This window comes from Coptis chinensis, chromosome 4, assembly GCF_015680905.1.
Source record: "Coptis chinensis isolate HL-2020 chromosome 4, ASM1568090v1, whole genome shotgun sequence".
Classification (NCBI taxonomy): Eukaryota; Viridiplantae; Streptophyta; class Magnoliopsida; order Ranunculales; family Ranunculaceae; genus Coptis; species Coptis chinensis.
This window is the reverse complement of record NC_141459.1, coordinates 104,071,019-104,093,295: the sequence shown is the minus strand read 5'-3', so window position 1 is coordinate 104,093,295 and position 22,277 is coordinate 104,071,019. Positions and strand designations below refer to the sequence as shown.

At 36.5% G+C, this 22,277-nt stretch overlaps 1 protein-coding gene and 2 long non-coding RNA genes across 3 annotated transcripts; 2 read left to right on the top strand and 1 right to left on the bottom strand.

Annotated features, from left to right (window-relative positions):
* The first annotated feature begins 7,461 nt into the window (after positions 1–7,461).
* LOC147506508 (uncharacterized) lies at positions 7,462–9,251 on the top strand. Its single transcript, XR_015220823.1, has 3 exons — positions 7,462–8,810; positions 8,936–9,046; positions 9,167–9,251. It is a non-coding gene; the product is annotated as an uncharacterized LOC147506508 (long non-coding RNA).
* A 1,784-nt stretch (positions 9,252–11,035) lies between these two features.
* Positions 11,036–11,485, bottom strand: LOC147506507 (uncharacterized). Its single transcript, XR_015220822.1, has 2 exons — positions 11,431–11,485; positions 11,036–11,262 (listed from the first exon to the last, which is right to left on the bottom strand). It is a non-coding gene; the product is annotated as an uncharacterized LOC147506507 (long non-coding RNA).
* A 1,221-nt stretch (positions 11,486–12,706) lies between these two features.
* On the top strand, positions 12,707–13,429 carry LOC147506506 (uncharacterized). Its single transcript, XM_086605781.1, has one exon. It carries the CDS (start codon positions 12,707–12,709, stop codon positions 13,427–13,429), a length of 723 nt encoding a protein of 240 aa, XP_086461907.1.
* Positions 13,430–22,277: the final 8,848 nt, after the last annotated feature.

Below are 22,277 nucleotides of genomic sequence, written 5' to 3'. Positions count from 1 at the left end.
CAAAAAACCAAAAGTGTCAAAACAAAACGAAATGAAACAATATTAGTTAGCCCTACAAGCATCCTCGTGTTACTCAATCTTCCATACCGCTACTCTATTAGCTGCTTCTCCCACCTCAAAGACTCCATATATTCCCAATCCCTACCAATGGAAACGCTCCAATTACATCAACACACGCATGTTTTTCCTCAGACCAATTGTAGATCAATACATCCGCAAGCCGAAAAGTCGATCTACCCTCATTCGGATCAGTGAGAAAATTGACAAGAGCCTCATTCTTCCCTTGTACCCTAGTTAGGAGTGTAAAAAAAAATCATCGACCCATCACCCGGTCTTCACCCACCATCAAACTCGAACCGACCCGAAAATAGACTCGCCCCACCCCGCGCCGCCACCGTTTCTACACAGTCAGGCTATGGGTGTAGGTTTTATGCTCAAACCTCACCCGTACCATGCCAAAAGCCGTTGACCCAACCCAATTGACCCGCACCGTTTCAAGACTCTAACTCCAATATTTTTGTAGTTTGTTTATATTTTCTTTTAACGTTTGTAGGAATTTGAGAGATATGAACACAAACTTATAAGTTCAGCATCAATTTCAAATGTTCAAGTTTAAACATTGAGCAAATATCAAGAGTTCAAATTCAACTTTTGAATTTTAGAAAAGATGAATCATCCATTCTTATATTAATTTCGAATTATTTTAGTTTATATTTTATTGTTTTGTATCATAGATCCTCCCATTTTCATTTTATCATGCTATGGAAGATAATCAATTTACAAATGGTAAATCATGAGAAAGAAGTTTAAAATTTTCAAATATAGTTTTGGGTTCAAGTTCTAGTTTTTCATTTTTGTTTATTTTCCATTGATTGATTCCATTTTTTTTTTCTCTATGTTATCAATTGGAAAGATATTACTTGCAGAATTATGAAGTTTTTTTTTTTTTTTTTTGGTGTGAAATTGGTTTAAAATGACAATTCTTTTGATAGGTGTAGTTACTAACTTAAGCTTGGTGAAATGAGTTTGTCTTTTTGAATTGTTATTGTCTGTAGATTATGATTAATTCATGCATTGTTGATTTGTCAAAATGAAATGGCTTGTGTTTTCTGCCGAGTGATTAAAATGCTTTATTGTCTTGTCTAGTGAATTGGTGTTTTGAAAAAGAATTTGGTAGTATGTATTGTAATGTGAATGACTGACTGCAGTGTTTGTACTGTGTTTGTGTATTTGTTGCGCATTGAATCCTAGGCGGTTCATAACGATTGTTTTTGAGATATTGATTTTCGTGTTAGTCATTTGTGAAATTAGAACTTGATTGAAGAATATATTTATTTTGGGTCATCATTTTATACTTTTTGTTATTGTGCTAAATTGGATAGTACTGGATATTTGGTATTAGTTTTATTGTAACGCCCGTATTTAAAATACGTATTTATTTATTTATTTAAAATTGGTTGGATTGGATTTGGGATACGTGGGCCTGATTTCTTGGCCCGAGTCTGTGTTGGGCTTAGGTTTCAAACCCAAGTATATATTCATATTTTTCTAGAGAATAGGGTTTTTTTAGATAAAAATAAAATAAAAATGGAGGCGGAGATAAAAGCTCGATTGCTAGAGAATTGGAGCGAAATGATTCGGACTATGATGGATTCGTTGAATTTTGGATTAATGTGAGTAGATATTTTATTGAATTTCTTATATATAAAATTCTTGTTAGTTGTCGATTTCACGATGCTAGAAAATGGTCTGTGCTGTGTTTTGATTCAGTCTTGATTTAGTTTTAGTACTGTATTCTATTTAGTGTTAACGGTGTTTATGGATTGAAGAAAACTCTGTCTCCGGAAAATTTGTCCCGACCCCTTGATAACAAGCGGGTAGTCAATCGATTTCAGGCCTACTGTAAATAGATTGGTAGGTCGACGTATAGATTATTGGTGGTCGTGATTTGGTGGAAGATTATACACTGTTCATGGCGGCTAAAGCCAAAACAAAGAAATCGTTAGGATTATCTTTCTTGTTAATTGAATTCTTGCGGTTGTGACTTGGATTTGTTGGTGGTTAGTCGATTGGAGGGGGCTGTTAAAGCTTGAAGGAGCGTCAATGGAGGCGTGATCCCAAACCTCCTCCTCTGTCCTGTAAAGGTTTGAATTGTAATACTGTGATACTGTCGAGGTGTCGATACATTATGTTGAAGCTATTATTTTGTATTATGGGTTGGTTGGTTTATGATTGGGTTGTGTAGTGAGATGTGGGCTGTTAAGCTCCGGGGGGGACGTTAATGGCGGTCGAGATCTAAGTTTGAGTGATCTCGACAGTAGATAAAAGTGTGTTGTGTGTTAATTAATGTTGTTTGGTTTTTGATGAGGAGGGAAACCGCTGGGTTGAAAGGGGAGGACGAGTGGAGGTTGTGGTGGCCGATTTGGTGGGGTGGAGCTGTTGGAGCTGAGGAAGATGATCGGTTGGGCTTGGGATTTGGGCCAAATTCTTTAGTTTTGTTGGTTGGGCCGGAACTAAGTTATTTTGTTTTGGGCCAGTTTCATTCTATTGTTTTGGGCCGGACCACATTAGTTATTTTGGGCTAGTTCTATTTGTTTTGTTTGGGCCAGTTTAGTTTAAAGTTTTGGGGCGGTTTTAGTTCAATTTTTGGGCCGAACCCATTTGTGTTTTGGGCCAGTTTCAGTTTCATTTTTAGTTTTGTTTGGTTTGGGCCGGTCCATATAACTTAAAATAGATCCAATGGGGGCTTTAAATATTTAGACTTTTGGGTTTTGAGTTTTGGGCTTTGATTGTGGACTTTTGACTATATAATTGTGTTACGTTTTATGTTGTAAATTGTATGAACAAATCAAATGCTAAAATGCTATGGAAGCTTATATAAATTTGTTTGTCATTATCTAATTAAGATTTGACGTGAGTAGTGTGTAAAACATATAAATATTGGCATGTAACAAGAGGGGAATTCTTATAAGACTTATATATATACGTTTTTATGAGAATTACATTATATACGGATTTAGATTCATGGACTTTAGTATTGGGCTTTAATGGTGAATTGAGTTCACATAAATATATTGAATGAATACGTTACATGATTGATTACTGTTATGAGTTGCTACTTAAATGAATGGTAGTATTTATGAAGGCTTGAGATATTCCATATGGTGTGGTGCAATATATGATTGGCACGTGAAATAATAAGTTTTGAGATTTGATATAGAGATACTTGGAAATCAGCAATGAATAGTATTGGCACGTGATAATATGGATTTTATTATAACGAGAAACATTGAGCTTCAGTACAATTAAGCATACTAGCATGAGATAGAACAAGAATTATTCGGAGATATAAATGTATGACACTTGAATAAATTACGTAACGAAAATCCTAGAACCTAGCTACCACAACTCATGTGTTTTGGCCCTAGTGATGGGCGTATGTGATATGATTGGCCCTTCGGTGTTTGGTGAATTGAATGGCCCTTTTTAAAGAATTTGATTGGCCCTTTTGGCATTTCAGTAAATCTGAATGGCCCTTCTGGCGTAGCCGAATAGTGGCTTGATTATTCCGTTCGCAAAATTAGAACGAGATGCACGATATTTTATGCCGAATAGTGGCAGTACTCACATAATGGCTTCCGTGTGAGGGTTACCTGGTATGCGATATCCCGCTTAGGGTAGCTACGCACGGAGTGGTTCATTATGTGAGGGGAGGCATGTGGGTGTACATGTTCGGCGTTGGGTAGCGATTATGGTAGCCGAGAAAACTAGGTAAGACATAGATACGACGTGATTTTTGGAACACGCAAAGAAAGCCTTAAATAATATAATTATGGTAATAGGTTGGTTAATGATATATCTTTAAATATATGATTGTATATAGTTTTGCAGAAGGGTGGATCAAACTAATTACTTGTGTAGAGACGAACCACACTGTAATTGAGCATGAAATGCAGTAAGTATAGGATATACTTTCTGGTTATTAGTTTAGTTAGAACCTAAGGCGCCTCAGTGGAGGAACTAACTGCCTTACATGGGGTATGTACATATTGATATGATTGTTTTTATTATTGGAAGCTAAGGCGCCTCAGTGGAGGAACTATCTGCCTTAATTATGGTACTTAAGGATATTGTTTCATTCGTTGGAGGTTAAAACGCCTCGGTGGAGGAACTAATTGCCTTATTTATTGCGTAAATATATGTATAAATATATGTTGTATTTTAGGGCTACTCACACCAACATTTTTATAATGCTGGCCCGATTTGCATGTTTGCTTATCGGGTGTGTTACGAATTATATATAAATAATGCTTATGGGGTTCTAATCATATAGTGTTACGAACTATGTATATATAATGTTTGTGATATTGTTGGTTATCTTCTACATAAAACTTGAACAACATGTTATGATGGAACCCCATATATTTTTTATTCTTACACGTGATTAAATGAGAGAATGAGAAATTTGAGATTAAACACTTTGGCCGTGAAAATGAGATTACTAAAGAATTTGTGAATGTTAGATTGTGGTTGGAATTAAACTTTACTTAAAGGATTGACCCAAGGAATTTTGTTTCATTCAATTTCGCGGTGAATTTTCACTTTTGAATTCAAGTTAATATAATTTGTGATTATTGATGATTATATTATGAGATCCATTGGTGGTAAAAGTGACTATTGGGTAATTTAGTGGAGAATCGTGGAGTTGCTTTGATTGGGCAAATATAGGTTAATATTGTAGTTTACATATTTGGATTTGGATATCAAATGTGAAGTTGAAAGTTGGACTTCAACTGTTCTTATTGTCCCCTGATCCTTTTACGATTGTGATTGCCTTGTTGATTATTTTCTCAGTAACTTTTGAGCTTTCGGAAATGCTTGTCGATAATATAAGGCATCTTTTGTATATTGAGATATGATATGATTTTCTTAGTTCAAAGTTTTAAGAGATCTTATTAATTGCAGCCGGTCTAAGGATTTGATTATGTATTGACTATCTATAGGAATTTGTGGTTTTATAATCTTTGAAAGTATGTTAACTTATCTAATTGAGTAGCGTGACTCCTCACACCACGATGGTTTATTCGGTTTTGGGTAACAACTTTAAGATCTGTAGAACTAGGTGATATTTGTTGAATAACGAGATATTTGTTTTGTCGAGGATTATGCAATGGAATTTCAAGGACAAAATTCATTTTTTAAGGTTGGAAGAATGTGAAACCCAATATTTCTAGAAAAATAATTAGTTTGGGCTTACAGTGGGTGATCATATTTATTGGGTTTTATTTTGGGGCGGGCTTTTTGGTTGGTGAACCATATCCCATTGTTGAAAATCCAACACTAATTTAGTCGGTTCTCACATGTCTTTTTCGGATGAGAACAAACAAAAAGAGGAGAACTCATTTTAAGGTTCGAGAGAAAACTCGAGGAAACCATAACCAAATACCGATCTCTTCTTATTCTCATTCACTATAATTTCTACAAGAGAGAACAAATGAGAGGAGGCTCAGTCTTTGGCTGTTTAAACTATATCACTTATGAATTCAACACAAAAGAAGAAGAAATGAGTGAGAAATCAGTTTTAAATTATATTTGGTACCTGCCACAAAAACAGCTATATCTTTCTCCCTAGTGATCGGTTTTTAATTCTGTTTGGTTTCTTAGAACCTAGATTCAAAGAGCTTTCTAAAGGTTTATGGGTCACCGATCGCGAGTGATTCTACTAGGGTTGCTTCAGAATTTTGGTTCTTTTTTAGGTAAAAATTTGTCGCCACCATGGGAAAAGGAAGAGCTGGAATTTGGGGGTTTTCTATCAGGTTTTTGGAGTGTTGATATCACTTGTTTCTTATCGTTTATCTCCTATAGATCAGGCAAGTATCTCTACTGCCTCATCTTTTGATCTTAAATAAGTGATGTCTTTATTTCTATTGATGTTCGATATGTATGTTTAGTAAGGTTTTGGGTTCAACGTAATTGCCGATTATTTTGTGCAAAGTTTGTGTTAGTCTTGACTACCTAAGTTATGTGAATTGGTGCATTAACTGTGTGTTTGGTCTTGTTAATGATTTCTTGAACAAATCATGTTTGAACTGAAATTGTGATTGGTTGAATTGGTATTTGTTGTTGAGTTTACAGTCTCATTTGGGTTTTGTGTGTTCAACTATGACTCAATTAATTGATTTACCTTGCGGTGTTATGTGCTAACTATTTAGAAGTGTATTAGTTGGCATGTATTCCTGGCTGTATTTAAAATAAGTGATCCAGTTTTAAGATTATAATAAAGTATAATTACTTTCAAGGAAATATGAAATATATTAACGTAATCGTTTCAATTTAATTGCATTGTTTTCACATGCGGATTGACTATTATTATTAAATGGAAAATTTGATTGTTTAGTGATTTAGAGATTTTAAATGTTTAAGTTACATGCTAGTCACTTGTTAGATGTTTTCTCCCCTTATTTAAGTGAAAAGATTTGTTAGTAGATGATGCTTGCTGGGCACGTGGTTTTTACACCCTTATAGATTTTGCAGATGTTTGATACTTTGATCATGCGGAGAGACAAGTTGAGACATTATTTGGTTAGAGCTTGAACTCTTGTTTTTATTTATTTAATTTGTTAGTTATCACCCGTATTTGACTTATTGTAATTGTTTCATTTTGTAAACCGGTTACTTGACTACTCTAGCATTTGTCGAGACGATCAAGTAGCTAGGCTCTCCAACTCATTATATCATCGGCTGGTTAAGCTAGGATATAGTGGGTTTGGGGGCATTACACATAATGTATGTAGGTTCTACTCATTGTTCAAAAGCCTGAAACTCGGCCAAAGTCGAAATTGCTTTTTTTTTTTTTTTTTTTTTTTTTTTTTGAAGTTTAATTTTATTGATGGGTCCAGTGCAAAACAAATATACAAAAGGGTGAGTGAGAACCTCACACCGTAAGAAGTGAGCTAAACATAAGTACCCCTACTGAACCTTAATACATAACAAGTTAGCACCCCAATACTATACTAGACTAGCCCAGCACCATATCCTTGAAGACATAATTCCTTCTCTACCGCGGAGTAGACATCCAATACCATAAGATTACTTTCACTTCCAAGATAGTTCCCTGCATAGAAAGCCCCTTGTTCTTGAAGACATAATGCATGGTTGTTTCTCATTCCATATCACTGCATAAGGGAGTATGTGCCACACTCTGCTTACCAAAGTTACTCATATTTCTTCTCGGCCATAGTTTCAGCAACTCTTGTATTGAGTCAACTTGTGCCAGCATAGGGAACCCTCTCGATATCTATTACAAAAGTCAAAATTGAATTGAGTTGGATAGGAAACTGATCAGGAGTCGACTTATTGGCGAGTTACATATTCCTATTTTATACCAATTTACATGTACCTAATAATATCATATTTAATTTTTCGTAGGGTTAACGAATATTACCACCACCCCCCCCCCTAGATGGGAAATTAGGGTCTTTCTCTCCCCCCCAAATATACACAAAACAAAAGTCAACTTGGGTTGACCGTGTTTTTTTTTGTATGGGAAATTAAGATCTCTCTCCCCCCCCCCCTATACACAAAACAAAAGTCAACTTGGGTTGACCGTTTTTTTTTTGTATGGGAAATTAAGATCTTTCTCCTCCCCCATACACACAAAACAAAAGTCAACTTGGATTGACCGTGTTTTTTTTTGTATTTGGGTAGAAGGGAAAAACCCTAATTTCCCCATCTAGTGGGGGGGAAATCCTAATTGGCTCATCTAGTGGGGGGTGTAATACTAGTTACACCCTTTTTTGTATTCAAACTATGTGTGTCAAGTAAATAGAAAACAAATTCAAAGAATAGAAACGTGGTTTGAGTGGTTAGTTGGCCTTGTTGAGAGTTATAGACATTTTGGGTCAAGTATTAGAATCTGTACATATAATTTTGCAAAAAAATAAATTTTATTATGTGTTGACTCGTTAGACTTGCGAGTTAGTCCGCTGGGTTATTTGACCAACTCAGTAAGTCAACCGGCAAGTCATGTAAAACGATTTGTATAGACGAGTTTTATCGAAATCCAATTGAGTCGAGTTGACTCAGCCGAGTTCCGGATCAACTCGATGAGTTTTCAAACACTGGTTTCTACTACCACTGATAGTGAGGGTTGTTGTGGGTCAGATAAATATATCAGTGGAAAAGTTAGGAACGTACATGTAGTGGTATTGGTTGCTGATTAAAAGGTGTTTGGTTAAATTGCTAAATTGTGCGAAATGGTATTCATAAAATATTTATAGTCATTCAGCACCATTAACTGCAAATATTTGATTTGTGCTACGTACAAATTTCCTCAAGAACTTTCTAAGCGTAGTCCACTCCCTTATTATGAATCATTATGTGTCATGCATTTTCATTTTGCATATTTGTACATATATTCATTTTTTGTTTGTTTGTTTTGTTTTTTATGTTTTTATTTTTTTTTAATTTTCTTAATATTAATATTATTATTATCTTTATCCAAGAAATGGGGGTCAGCCCCTTGGTTTTAATCCGGATGAGTGTAAACCCCTTCCTATCGGTCCATATCACATAACCTCCCTATTTATCGACCCATATCACATAAACTCCCTGCTTTCCAATATCAGCGAAATTCCAGTCCGATTTCTATTTCCTATTTTATTTTATTACCCGTTTTACCCTTTTTCCATATTCATCCAAGAAGAACACTGATTCATCTGGATAACAAAGGGAAAGGGATATAAAATCAAGTACCATGCAAATGGATACGAGAAAGATCCGATTGAAATTGACTTCACTCCTCCTTTCATGTGCGTGTCTTTGTTTGAGATAATCTTTTATAAATAATATATTCTAAACTTATGATTCAATGACCAGTATAAAAAAATTGAAGAAGATACCTAACTGTTGATTGAATGATTTGAATTTTTGATAGAGGAGCTTGGCAAATTTCTTGTTTTTTGGAGTGTTATCTCTCATTATGATTGGTGTCAAGGACCAAAATGACAGAAGATATTGATGAAACTGAAATCGGTTTACTTGTTAGGTATCATCTTTTTATAATTGTATTATTGGTGAATTAGATAGATTTCTCCCTTGCTTTGACTGTTGAATATAGTTAATAATGAAGTGTGTCTGATGCTTTGTCTTATTCTGAATTTTGAAGAATAGTGGAAATGGAAGTACATAAACTGGGCAGTTTAGAGCATGATGATGAAACAAGGGCCTTGGCGGGGTTACTTGATATATTTTTTCTGCATTTTCTCTAAGGAGATTGCTTCGCATTTTGCAAAGCGGGTCGTAATGCTGAAATCGCCGCAGAATTTTGGTGAATCAAATGGATGTACTTCTTACGCTTCTACTAGTCAAACATCCAATGAGGGGTCGACGGAGGCGTTCCATCGAAGGGTGATGAGATTATTCCATCGGAGAATTCGATTAATGCAGATAGGAATTCCAAATCATTGAAACCTAAAAAGCAATCTGCTTCTGTTGGTACGGTGTCGAGTGTTCTTGGTAAAGCCTACTCTAAACCCTTGCTTTTATGCAAAGTTTGGTGAAGTGGCTTCTGCTGAGTATTTGTTTGAGAGTATAGTTAACAGAGATTTGGTTTGTTGGAGTGCTTTAATGTCTACTTATGCTCAATATGGGTATGCTGATAAGGCGATAAAAGTGTTTAGGCAAATGGAAGTAAATGGAGTTAAGCCTGATTGTATGACTCTTGTTAGTGCTTTATCGGCTTCAGTTTCGGTTAGGGTGTTTACAAATTGGAAATGAAATCGATAAATTTATTGTGGAAGGGGAGTTTAGGAGCAATATGTTTATTAATAATGCGCGATTGGATTTGTATGCGAAATGGGGGGATATGAATGTGGCTAGAACTATTTTTGATGAGATGTCTAAGAGGAATGTTGTTTCTTGGAGTATTATGATTGGAGGTTATGCTGGTGGACAAATCCTTTCTGAAGATGCCCTCTTTCTCGTTGTCCGGCTAGCCTTGGTTGCTGGGCTCGTTCAAGAAGCAATGCATAATATATTTAATTGCTCATTTTGATGTTATATAGACACATTTTGTAAAACTATATTTACAGTCACTGAATTTTTATAGACGTTTTTTTGACATTTGAGTTCTAACCAGGTGACACGGGTTATGGAAATATGAATTTACATATGCAAATATGAAGTTACATATGTGAATACAAATTTACATATGCAAATATGAAATTTCATAGACGTTTTTTCTGACATTTGACAGGTGACACAGGTTATGTAAATATGAATTTACATGTACCACTACAACAGAAAGGCTCAATTGCAACGCCATCTGGTGTCGCTACAAGTACAAAAAAGCGCTGCCAATGATCAATGGCAACGCCAATGTGGGGCCACAAAGCGCCGCAAAAAATTGGGTCACAAAAGCTAAATGAAGACGCGCGAACAATTGGCGCCGCGAAAAGCTTGAAGGTTATTGCAACGCCTTGTCCCATTGCTATTACTTTATTAGCGTTGCTAAAGTATTTTGCCAAACTAAAATGATTTTTAAAATATTTAAACTATTTGCAGCGATTGGCGTTGCAAAATGTTCTTTTAGTCGCACCGCTAGCGTTGCAAAAGGGTTACTTTTAGTTGCACCAAGGCCACAAAAGAAGCAAAGCATTAGCTACGTGTTTTTGTCACAAAAGGTTTAAACCATTAGCTGCGCCAAGGGCGTTGCCAAAAGTGTGTTTTTAGCTGCCCCTAGGTCTTTGTCGCAAAAGGTTTAAACCATTAGCTGCGCCAAAGGCGTTGCCAAAAGTGTGTTTTTAGCTACCCTGCTAGTGGTTTTAGCCGCACCAAATGTATGTGTTGGTAATTGTTTAAACACATTTGCAACACCCTAATTCTTTTACAACGAGCTCGGCGTTGCAAATGGGTTTACTCATATATATAATAGGTATTACGTATTATTTTGAATCATTTCAATTTATATAAACCTGCCCAATACAATTTATGATTAAACTAAAAACACCGATCAGATGTATTCATTCACAATAAATTATAGCAAAATATATTTTATTAATTAAGATCATCCAAAATCATTATTTGAGCATCCATACAATTAGTCTCTTCCAATATACTGAATTACAAAATCTTCAAAGCCATCAACTAAATAATATTAGTTCTTCAAAAAATAAGATTTTGGCCAAATTCCCATAATCTGCCGATTCGAACAACATCCACCCAAGTTTTCTTTATCAATATACCGCCAACCAATCTGCCAATCTGATAAAAACAACAAATTGGAAAAGAAAAGAGACATTAGTAAGTATATATAATTATCCAAATTAAAAGAAGATTGAAGCAAAAATGCAAGTAATCAATGCATGGAAAATATTTTTATGTGGTCAAACTGGGGTCCCATTGGATATAGGACATGCTTGTGAGACATACATTATCAGTTGTACTTTGTTGTTGCTTCCTTCCAAAGCAGCTGCAAGTACTACTTTTAGATATATATATACGCTAGAGAGAAACAAAAAACCAAAGATTACATAATGGAGCTACCCACTTTGTAATATCTCTCTGGCGCGAAACCCAAGTTGAATATAATATGGTCCACAAAACAGTGCATTACACTTAAAAAAAGTTAACCCAACATCCTCATAACCTAAAAAGAATAAGTCCCACAGAATCTAGTAAAAATATCCAATACACCTACTGCAATGGAAACAGATGGCAAGGCATTGCATTATGGAATTCCATAGGGATTGAATCTGAGCTTGGCGGGAGATTTCTTGTTTTTTTTCTTAAATGAATTAGCCATAGCTTGCAAGGTGACGTCATGGGCGATAAAAAGGGCGATTTAGAGGGCGATTCTATCACTTAAATTTCCCTCCCTTTTATGGCAAGTTTTTTTCTAGGAATTACAGATCTATTTCACCGCATCTATTTCTTTGCCTTTTAAAGCATTTTTTTCCCGTTACTCCATTAAAGACAGCTTCGATTCTACCTTCTACCAACTGTTAGTGAAAGCTAACAACGTGGGAGTGAGAATCCCTGCCATCTTTGTGAAGTAATACCTTTTCCCTAGCAGAGAGAATCCCACATTTGTGCACAATTTCACATCTTCTTAGGTGTGAGTTCGGGTACAAAGTGTTGTTCTCCTCGCTAGTACGATTGGGATCTTTACATGATCGGTTAGTTTAAAACTCATGGAAATCGAAAAAACGAGGGAAATTGGGAGTTCAAACCCTAGAACCTCTTCTTGGGTTGAACACGAGAATGATATACTTGCAAGATTAGAGAATGAGTTTGAAAAGCTTTATGGAAAGGGATCTCTTGAGAAACTATTACAAAGAAGAATGATGAAAATCCATAACGATTTACTAGTCCAAAGAAGAGGAAGAAGATGCTAGAGCCAAAGAATTGATAATGTTCATGACACATCTATTGATGCTCCCTGTAGTGATTTGTAACTCAAGATCACTACCGCTATCCACAAGGTCAAATATCCCTTTTGGCATTGGTGGTGGAAGGAACCAAACTTTTATCCAATATCGAGTACAAAATGTACAAGTAGGCTGGAAAAGCAGATGATGACAGAGCTAAGAAAGCTACAATCTTAGCAGCAGGACACAACAATAAAGGTAAAACATTTGCAGAGGTAACTTCAACTCTCACCAAAGTTGGTAGAGATGTAGATTTATCATCTCTTCCTAGTCCAGGTATGCAAGGTGCTTACCCCAAGATCACTCTGTTAAAATCAGAAGTGGACAAAGGTTTGGACTATATGAAGTGGTCGCTTGTAGGTCAACTCGACTTGCAGAAAACAAAGATAGAACTGGTCAGAACACTTGCGAAACAATCATGGAACCTGAAAGGAGACTGGAAAATCACCCCGCTGGGTAGAGGCTTCATACTCATTCGATTGGACTGCGAGGAAGACTATAAAATGTTGTGGAGACAAGGTACGTGGATTCTTAATGGCCAACCATTGAGATTAAGCTTGTGGTTTCCAAACTTCAATATCGACAAACAAACTCAATCTCATGCACTTGTATGGGTTAGATTTCCAGGCTTAAATCTTGAGTATTGGGAGGTCAAAACTCTTCTGTCACTAGCTAGATCTGTTGGTAGACCATTATACTTGGATAACAACACTGCAAACCGAGATATGGGATACTATGCATCTGTATTAGTGGATATTGATTTATCAGAGAAGATTGCGGATAAAGTTTGGGTTGAAGTGGAAAATACTGAAGTGAAATTCTGGCAGAACATAGACCTGGGAAAGACACCAAAGTATTGTACACACTGCAAAGGAATTGGTCATGATGTTGTGGAATGTAGGCACTTGAAGGCAGAGATGGCTAAGGCCAAAGCAAAAGCCACAATCGAGGAAACTCACCTTGAGAAGAACAAGTCCGGTGGAGAAGACGTAACGAAATGACAAAAAATCAAAGAAGGAAATGGAAGAGAAAGCAACACAATGAGAACCAACTAGATACACTAGAAGCTAGCACTAGCCCTGGTTGCAAATGGTGTAATACACATTGATGTGGTTGCACCGAGTTGACAAAGAACAAACAGGAATCGAAGCGGTAATCGATAAGGATAAGGAGACAAACACATGATGAACAAGCTGAAAATGCAACAATAAGGAAATACAAGAGGAGAATAACCGAGATATCGGGCCAATGAAGCACGGAATGAGGAAGATAACTTACATGAAAAAACACTAGATCAAGCCGATGGTGATGTTAATAATACATTAGAACCCGGTTGATACAATTCTTTGAAATGGAGATGGTCAACCAGCCTTGGTGTGGTATCACTAGTACAAGATGAACATCAACTATTACTTATGGATTCAACTGAAGATAATGTGGTGAATTGCAATAGTTATGCATCTTAGATGTTACGCTCCTCCCTTTTCGGGAGGAACTTCTTCAATCGGTAGTTATGCCCATCTATAGGGTGCATAAAGCATCCTTAATAGGACTAAGAGGATAGTTAAGTAAGTACTCTAACAATAAGCCTCTCTTTCTCTACTAAGCTCTGCCCCTAGGTACCCAATCTAATACATTCATACCGGTATAATCTATTCTTACCTTACGGGGACCAACAAACAAGATATAATGAAATCTATCTTGTTATAAGAATACAATAGAGATAGTATAGGACTTCCTTGAAATGCTTAACACGGGCAAGTCCCCTCGGCAATAGAAAGAGGGCGACTTCTAAGGCAGTCTAATTGGCTCTAGCTTGTTAAAAAAGAAGAGGTTTAAATAAATCTCCTTCTTTTGACGCAGACAATCGTAGATATTGAGATAGCAATATTTTCTTCATTAAGACATAGCAACACAAGGGACCTATCTGAACTAATTAGAATACTAAAACAAAGACAATCTTAGACATACAAACCATATACTATACTAGATCATGTCTTCTACTGCTCCTATAGAGGAAAATAGGAATTAGCGTAGAGTGATGACTCACCGATGAGTAGAGTGAGTCTTGACCCGTGGGAGTGAGCCAAAGATCCGTAGCTAACCGACAACACATCAACTATAGGGCAGAGAGGACACTGCCCTTAGAGAAATAACAGGTAATTAAGCAAGTGAAGATAACATACTCAAAGAAGGAAGTGATATATAGAAGTAATAGGTTCTAATTCCATATTTAGGGATAGAACCCTACGGTAGCAAACTTCTTATCCTCAAGATAAAAATCTCTTGCATCGCTTATCCCACTTCCAACCAATAGGCGATATGCCCTGTCCTTACTAGCTACAAAGAAATCTATTTTCTCTAATCCTTCAACCTCCCATTCCTCAAACTTAGTGAACACGTAAAACACATTGTACATATGTACCCAAACTAGAACAAGAAGAGGTATCTCACTCTTACTATTCCCTAACGCATACATATGTACATTCCTCCTTTGTCCACCCCTTTAACTACTGAGAGTCGAATAGTATGATTCATATAATCAAGTCTTTGCCAAAGGAGATGTACGGGAGAAGCGGCGGTGGGATCGAATCCTAATCTAATCATAAAGTAAAGCCTCTTTGGAAGCGAAGTTACGTACCTCAAGTCAGCCTAAAAGTTTCATCAAAATTAGGCATTGTGAACTACCTTATGGGCCTTTTCATTGGGTAGGCCTATGAATTCTGAAAACTAGCTAATATTTGTTATTAGTTTGAGAACTCTACTCGAGCCATGCCTCTCGACTTTTAGTGGACTCAAGATATTTTGTAGGGAGTAAAGAGTCTCATAACCATCATCACCGTGCGAAACTAGGCTTTACTCTCTTTTGAGAGCTAGACCTATAAGCACTTTCATAAAGAGTCACCATCTCTCGACACGCCTATGCGGAGGATGCTCACATGTATCATGTATGAAGAAGTATTCTTTTATGCAAGGGAACCAATGACAGCAGACACTCTTAATAGCATTGACAATAGAGTTGCTACTTAAGTTTGATTGGCACGAGTGAGATAAATTTAACTAGTAAAAGCAGATCAACTAAAACAAATGAGCATGTAATTTGCCCCTTATCCTACCGGGATAAGTACATTATTAAAACAACTTACCAAGTACTAAGAGCTAGATTGATGGACTGACATTGTCTAGAATGAACTTACAATACCAAGACATCCCCCCTTATCTCATTTTCTTGTTTATTTTTCATTTTCTCGTCAGTATCCTCCTCACCCTCTCTTCACTGCCTGGTAGTCCCTATCTCTCCCACTAACCAAGGCTTGTTAGTAAGTAGGTGGTGTCAAGTTATTTCTGGTGAATAGAAGACAGATTATGAGGTAATATAGAAAAAGTTCGAGGAAAAAGGATACACATACAGTTCTCGCAAACAAGTATAAATCACACTCAAGATATGTCCAACTTCCCCTCTTCCCCATAAATCTATAAAGGACATTATTTGGGTCTGGAAATACTCATAGAAACAAAGCAATCATGTAACCAGCAAATCCAACAATATAACCCAGGCACTTGAAACTGTAATAACTTACCAAAGTTGTGACAACTAACACAAAACATCTCAAAAGGAGTTACTCTATCAGGCATGCAACCAATCAATTTAATACAAACAGTTCATACGTACCATGAAGAACCAGCATTGACTTGCAACATCCAAGCCTCAAACCTAGCTTGACGAACCGCCATCTCCTCTATTTTACTTCTTTGAGATATCATTTCAGCAGTGAGCTCCTCGTTAAGCTTTTCAGCTTCCTCAGTCCTCCTCCTTTGCACTTCCTCCTCGCCCCTCCTCCTTTGCACTTCCTCCTCTAAATGAAGGGATGCCAGCCTTCTAGATGACTTTGGGGGGACCCCCATGCCCAAGGCCATGGGAGTATCCGGACCTTACACCCAATACTATAATAAAAATTTCATCCTCGGTCTTTGGCTCGGCGCCTTCTACGGACTTCGGCTTTAAGTTGTCGATTCGGTCCTATAAGTTTAAATTGGCCATAAATATATCGAACTATAACTACACCATGGTAAAGCTAGGTACAAATAAATTTACTTTACGTAGTTTTGTTTCAAGCAATGAGACTAGTCCATCCCTTACTACTGCTAAAGTGGGTTCGACGATAGAATTCGATCTTTCCAATAGGTTCCTGAGTCTCAGAGTCACGCTGTAAAGATTTGAAAACATATCCCTTTATAATTTACTTCAAATAATATCAAACTGCGAAAAAGCAACCCAATGTATGTAAATAAAGAAAGTTCTGATTCCTCCAAGTATCCTAGGAATGACTTTGAACCACCACAATGGTTTGTTTGAGCTTTTGCCGATTATTTGAATTTTGCTCGCTAATTTTCTGCAATAAAATGAATACAATATAAAAAACAATGCCAACAAAAACATTAAATTGAACTCATTCAAAATCCAATAAATTAAGTACTCTCTACATCATCCAAATAGAAAAATAGACCAAGCTAAAACATAAAATTACAACGAGTATGTAGTTTTTCTTTAAGAAGTCAACACAACCCTTAAGTATAATTCAATACATAGCAGTTTCCTATAATTAGCACAATAAAGTATATTACCTTGAAATCTTCTCTTCTAAACCAATCACAACATGCATTCCATTTTTCTTGTGCCAAGCCACTATAAGGGTGTGATCGTATGCGACTCCATCATTTCTGAAACTCCTATAATGCTTGTGAAGATTACACCTAAATCCTCTTAAAGCGTGCCCCTAATATTAAGGCCCTGGTATTACTTCACATGTGGAAGGTGCATATCCACATCCAATTTTTCCTAACAAGAAATGTAGTTTAAAGTTACATAAAATAATTATGGTATATCATATAGCTAAAACATAAAACTCCATTACCAGAATACGGTCACGTAATGGTTTTCTCACTTCCTCTCCCACTTTACTCCAATCATGGCCGATTAAGAGGACCGCGGTCGACGTGTAACTAGGCCAATCTCCCCGACAAATTGAGCACTCCACTTCCCCACAGGTCTAGTATTACCCTGGGTTGAATTTCTATCCTCGGTTTTCGACCCGAACGCGTCTTTGTAGTCTATGACTTTCTCGATTCACAGCCTTGCCTCTTTTCTTCTTAAATGGAGTACATTAAATAAAAAAAGTATGAGCTTCCACGACATTTTATTTGAACTAACCAACGAATTACACAAAACCATTAATTATAATCTTACCGACACTCGAACCATTCACCTCGTTAACCACGGTGAGGTTGTGAAATAGATTGTGCCCTCGAGGGTAGATTTAGACCAGTACCATAACTATAGAAAACAGATATAGCATGAATATGAAAGAAAAGAATTCATGAATGATAAAAATCAGGTTTAATATAGTATGCAACATATCAAAAATGAAACACATGCTAGAAAAATCAGGTTTGATATAGTAATTCTACTCAATGGAAAAACAAGATAAAATCTAAGATAAAGCTCTCCATTCAATAACAAAATGGATAATGAAGTTACTAAAAAATATTCAATCTACGTCCGTGTCATCATCACTTTCGATATGATGACTTCTTCCTCTGAACAATAATCCATTAATGTATCATCATCCTCTTCATCGGTTTCCTCATCAACAATGGTATTGTCATGAAGGCAACTTTCCATAGCGATCCGCGACCTCATTGGCATCAACTTCATTTGGGTCCATATCGTCTCTATTTAGTTGTATGGGTGTTATAGGTTCATTTTGGATTCATTTGCTACTAGCTTCATGTGTTTCATCATATTGGACATTATCCAAATCCATCCCTCAGATGCTCCTCCCGTTGATATGCCTCATCGATTGCCTCTGCTTCAATCTCTTCTTCCCTCTACGGAACATCAAACACATTTCTAGGCTTTGTCTTTTGCACAACTTGCCAACTACTACCCAATTTGGCATCATCGACGAAAAACTTGACATGCTTGTGTGGCTAAGACAAACCGGTCATCTTTATACCACGTCTTAGAGGTATTAATACTAGTGAAAAACCATCCGTTTGTATCCCCTGTCCTTCTATTACCAACATCATACCAATCACATCTGAAAAGATAAACTCTTCCGAATAGATAACGACTTCAAAACATCGGTCAAAATACCGTAAAAGTCGGATCCTCTTTTCCTTGGTGTTCTCCTTTTACAAGAAACACCACTATTTTGGGTTCAAGATTTTTCTCTCGATCTTTGGTGTGAAACCTAATCCCATTAACAATGCAACCACTATAACGTTTCACACGTGTATCAGTCCACATGCCAATGAATACAATTCATCGGTAGCTTCGGGGAGAGTTCTCATTCGCGTAATATTTGCATCTATTCATAAAAATGTACACCAAATCGAGTAAAGCATAATTAGCATATTATTCGGTTCATAACAATAACATTAAAATAAACAATACAAACACTTACACGTTTTCAAACCAACTAGGAAACAACATTTCTTGTCTCTCGGGCAAGTTATGGAGCTTTCCATTTGAAGCTCTGTCGTATGTGTTGACTACATGCATTATCAAACACATAAACTTAACAACTTAAAGTGGCTTAAAATGTATAAAACATAATTGATAAGTTAAATGCAGTAGAACTTACTCTAAATAAGTTGATAACTCCTCTGTATTATTCAACACATAGTAATGAGCCTTGTCTCGATCCTTTGGTTCGAGAATGATATTTGTATAAGCTCCAAATGGTCGAACATTTTGTGTGAAAACATCAAATCTGTCTTTTGATTCTCATTACCACCATCATAATTTCTTTCTTCACGATTGAACCGAAGTTTCAATTCCTTGAAGATACATGGAGCAAAACGTGAGACATTCATTGTCAACATATGCTTCAAAGAATTGAACCTTCGGGTGAGCCTTATTTGAGCGTATTGTTTTAGCGTGTGTAGATACCTGTTTACAAATCACACATGTATGATTAATGTATAATAAAACTTTTAACTTTAAAATGCTAATTTCACATTAAATGAATTGCAAGTCATATGCCTTACCTTTCAATAGGATACATCCACCTATATCGCGACCGGTCCTCCAAGTATCGCCTCACGCGGCAAGTGGACAGCCAAATGAACCATTACATCGAAAAATGCAGGAGGAAATATTTGCTCGAGCTTACAAAGTATAACTGCAATGTCTTTTTCCATCTTCTCAAGCACTTCCAATTTTAGCGTCTTGCAACATAACTCTTTGAAGAACAGGCCCAACTCAACCAATGCAATGGCTACATCCTTCGACAAGAAACCACGTATTGCAATTGGGAGAAGTTGTTGCAAGAGCACATGACAGTCATGACTTTTCATTCCTGTTATCTTACCATCTTTAGCATTTGCACATCGAGAAATGTTAGACGCATAGCCATCAGGAAACTTCACCAACTTCAGCCACTCGCAAAAAGATTTTTTCTCTGAAGATGACAATGTGTAACATGCCGGGGGCATTACAAACTTATCACCTCTTGGGATTAAATGCAACTCTTTTCTTATACCCAATGCGGCCAAATCTAATCGAGCTTTTACTGAATCTTTTGTTTTGCTATCTAGGTCAAGCAATGTCCCCACAACATTGTCACAAATGTTCTTCTCAACATGCATAACATCAAGGTTGTGTCGCAGCTTAAGAGTGTCCCAATACGGTAACTCAAAAAATATGCTCTTCTTTGTCCAGTTCAACTCCATCTCGGTACGCTTTTTTTTTTTTAGGCTTTCCAAATTTCTGAAGGGGTTCTACATAGTTCACTTGTGATAACAATTCATCCCTAGACAACTCTTTAGGTGGCAACCTGCTCTCCCTATTTCCATCAAATAATTGTTTGCCACGAGTTCTCCAAGCATGCCTTAACGGTAGAAGTTTAACGATTTGCCATATAACATAACTTTCGTCCATTCTTCAAATACATGGAAACTGTATCCTTGTTACAATTAGGGCAAGCTAGTTTGCCCTTGGTACTCAAACCGGATAAATTACCGTTATCTTGGGAAAATCATTTATAGTCCATAACAACAAAAAGATGCAACCGAAATGTTTTCTTTGCCAGCTTTGCATCATAAGTCTCTACCCCATCTTTCCACAACTCTTTAAGTTCATCAATCAAAGGTCGCAAATAAACATCGATATCATTTCAGGGGTGATGAAGGTCCCGGAATAAGTAACGCCATGAAGGTGAACGGTTCTTTCATACACTTCCACGGTGGTAAATTATATGGTATCACCATTACAGGGCCACATCTTGTATTGGCTACTCATATTGCCAAATGGGTTAAATCCATCAATTGCAAGACCAAGTTTAACATTGCGAGGATCATTGGCAAAACCACTCATGTTCCTTATCAAAATAAGCCCCCAAGCTTGAGAATTTCTGGTGGGTGCAAAGTACATTCTCCTCCGATCATCATTTTTCTTTGTGCCATCTCATATCTGCAGCAGTAACCCTCGACATAAACAACCTCTTGAGCCTTGGTTTAAGTGGAAAGTAACGCAACACTTTTTGTGGTATTTTTTTAGTCTTGCCTTCACAAACTTTATACCTTGGCTCCCCACATTCGAGACAATTTTGAAGACTGTCATTTTTTTTTCCAAAACAACATGCAATCATTCTTGCATGCATGAATTGAGATATAACCAAGTCCCAAGTTACGCATTAATGTCTTCGCCTCGTAATGAGACTTTGGCAGTGTCTCACCTTCAGGCAATCCAATTTTAATCAACTGGAGAATCATAGTAAACGATTTGTTACTCCAGCGATTGATTATCTTTAAGTGAAGCAATTTCACAAGATAATCTAACTTAGAAATCTTACAACCTGGATACAAAGGTTGGCGTGCTTCCCTCAAAAGGTCATCATATGGATCTACATTTCCTCCATTGTTGTTAAAGCCACCTTCACCTTACATTTGCATTCAATGCATCATCATCTCCTCGATTCCCCATGTTCCACGTGAGGCTCCAAATTATCAACATGTGTTGAAGCTTGTAAATCTTCAATCATGTCATCTAACCCATCAAAATTTACCATTTGAACACCATTGCCATCATCATCGCCATCATCATCATCACTTAATTCCTCATATTCTTCTCCATGAAACACCCAACGAGTGTACTTCTTTGTCCATGCCTAACCTCTCTAGATCATCATTTACCTCATTGATGTGCTTGTAATTCCTATTTTTGCACTCTTTGCATGGACACCTAGTCCTGCCCGCACTGTCTACATGACCACGAGCAATATCAATAAAATCCCGAATTCCTTTTTTATACGCTGGCCAAAACCTATTTGGCAATTGTATCCAACTCTTATCCATTTCCGTGTTTCCTACTACAAGATAATAATTGTATAATCAGTTTTGACATCACAAACGAAAATAGTACACATGCCACACCAACTTATCAGATTTGTTTCTGAGAACTTAAACTTTCACTTATATAACAACTAATAAACTTTCAAACCCTTAAACTTAAAGTGAAAGTCACTTAATGAAAGGTACTTTTGAGATTCACTTCAAGAAAAGACAAACTGCAATATAAGACATCTCACTTTTAACTTTTCAACTTTACCCCTAATCTTCAAGATAGTTTAGGTACTTTATCTCCGAGAAAGAGCATAGTTGTTTTTTTTTTTTTCAAATTAAATTGGTTACAAAAAGTTTACTTGATTTATTCTTTTTATCACTATAATTGTCTAATGTAGTCATTGTATGTTAATAACTTAATATATTAATATTTTTCGATAAAATCGAATTATCTATGCTAAATATTTTAAAGGATCTCATTGTTAAAATTTTGTTATTGGT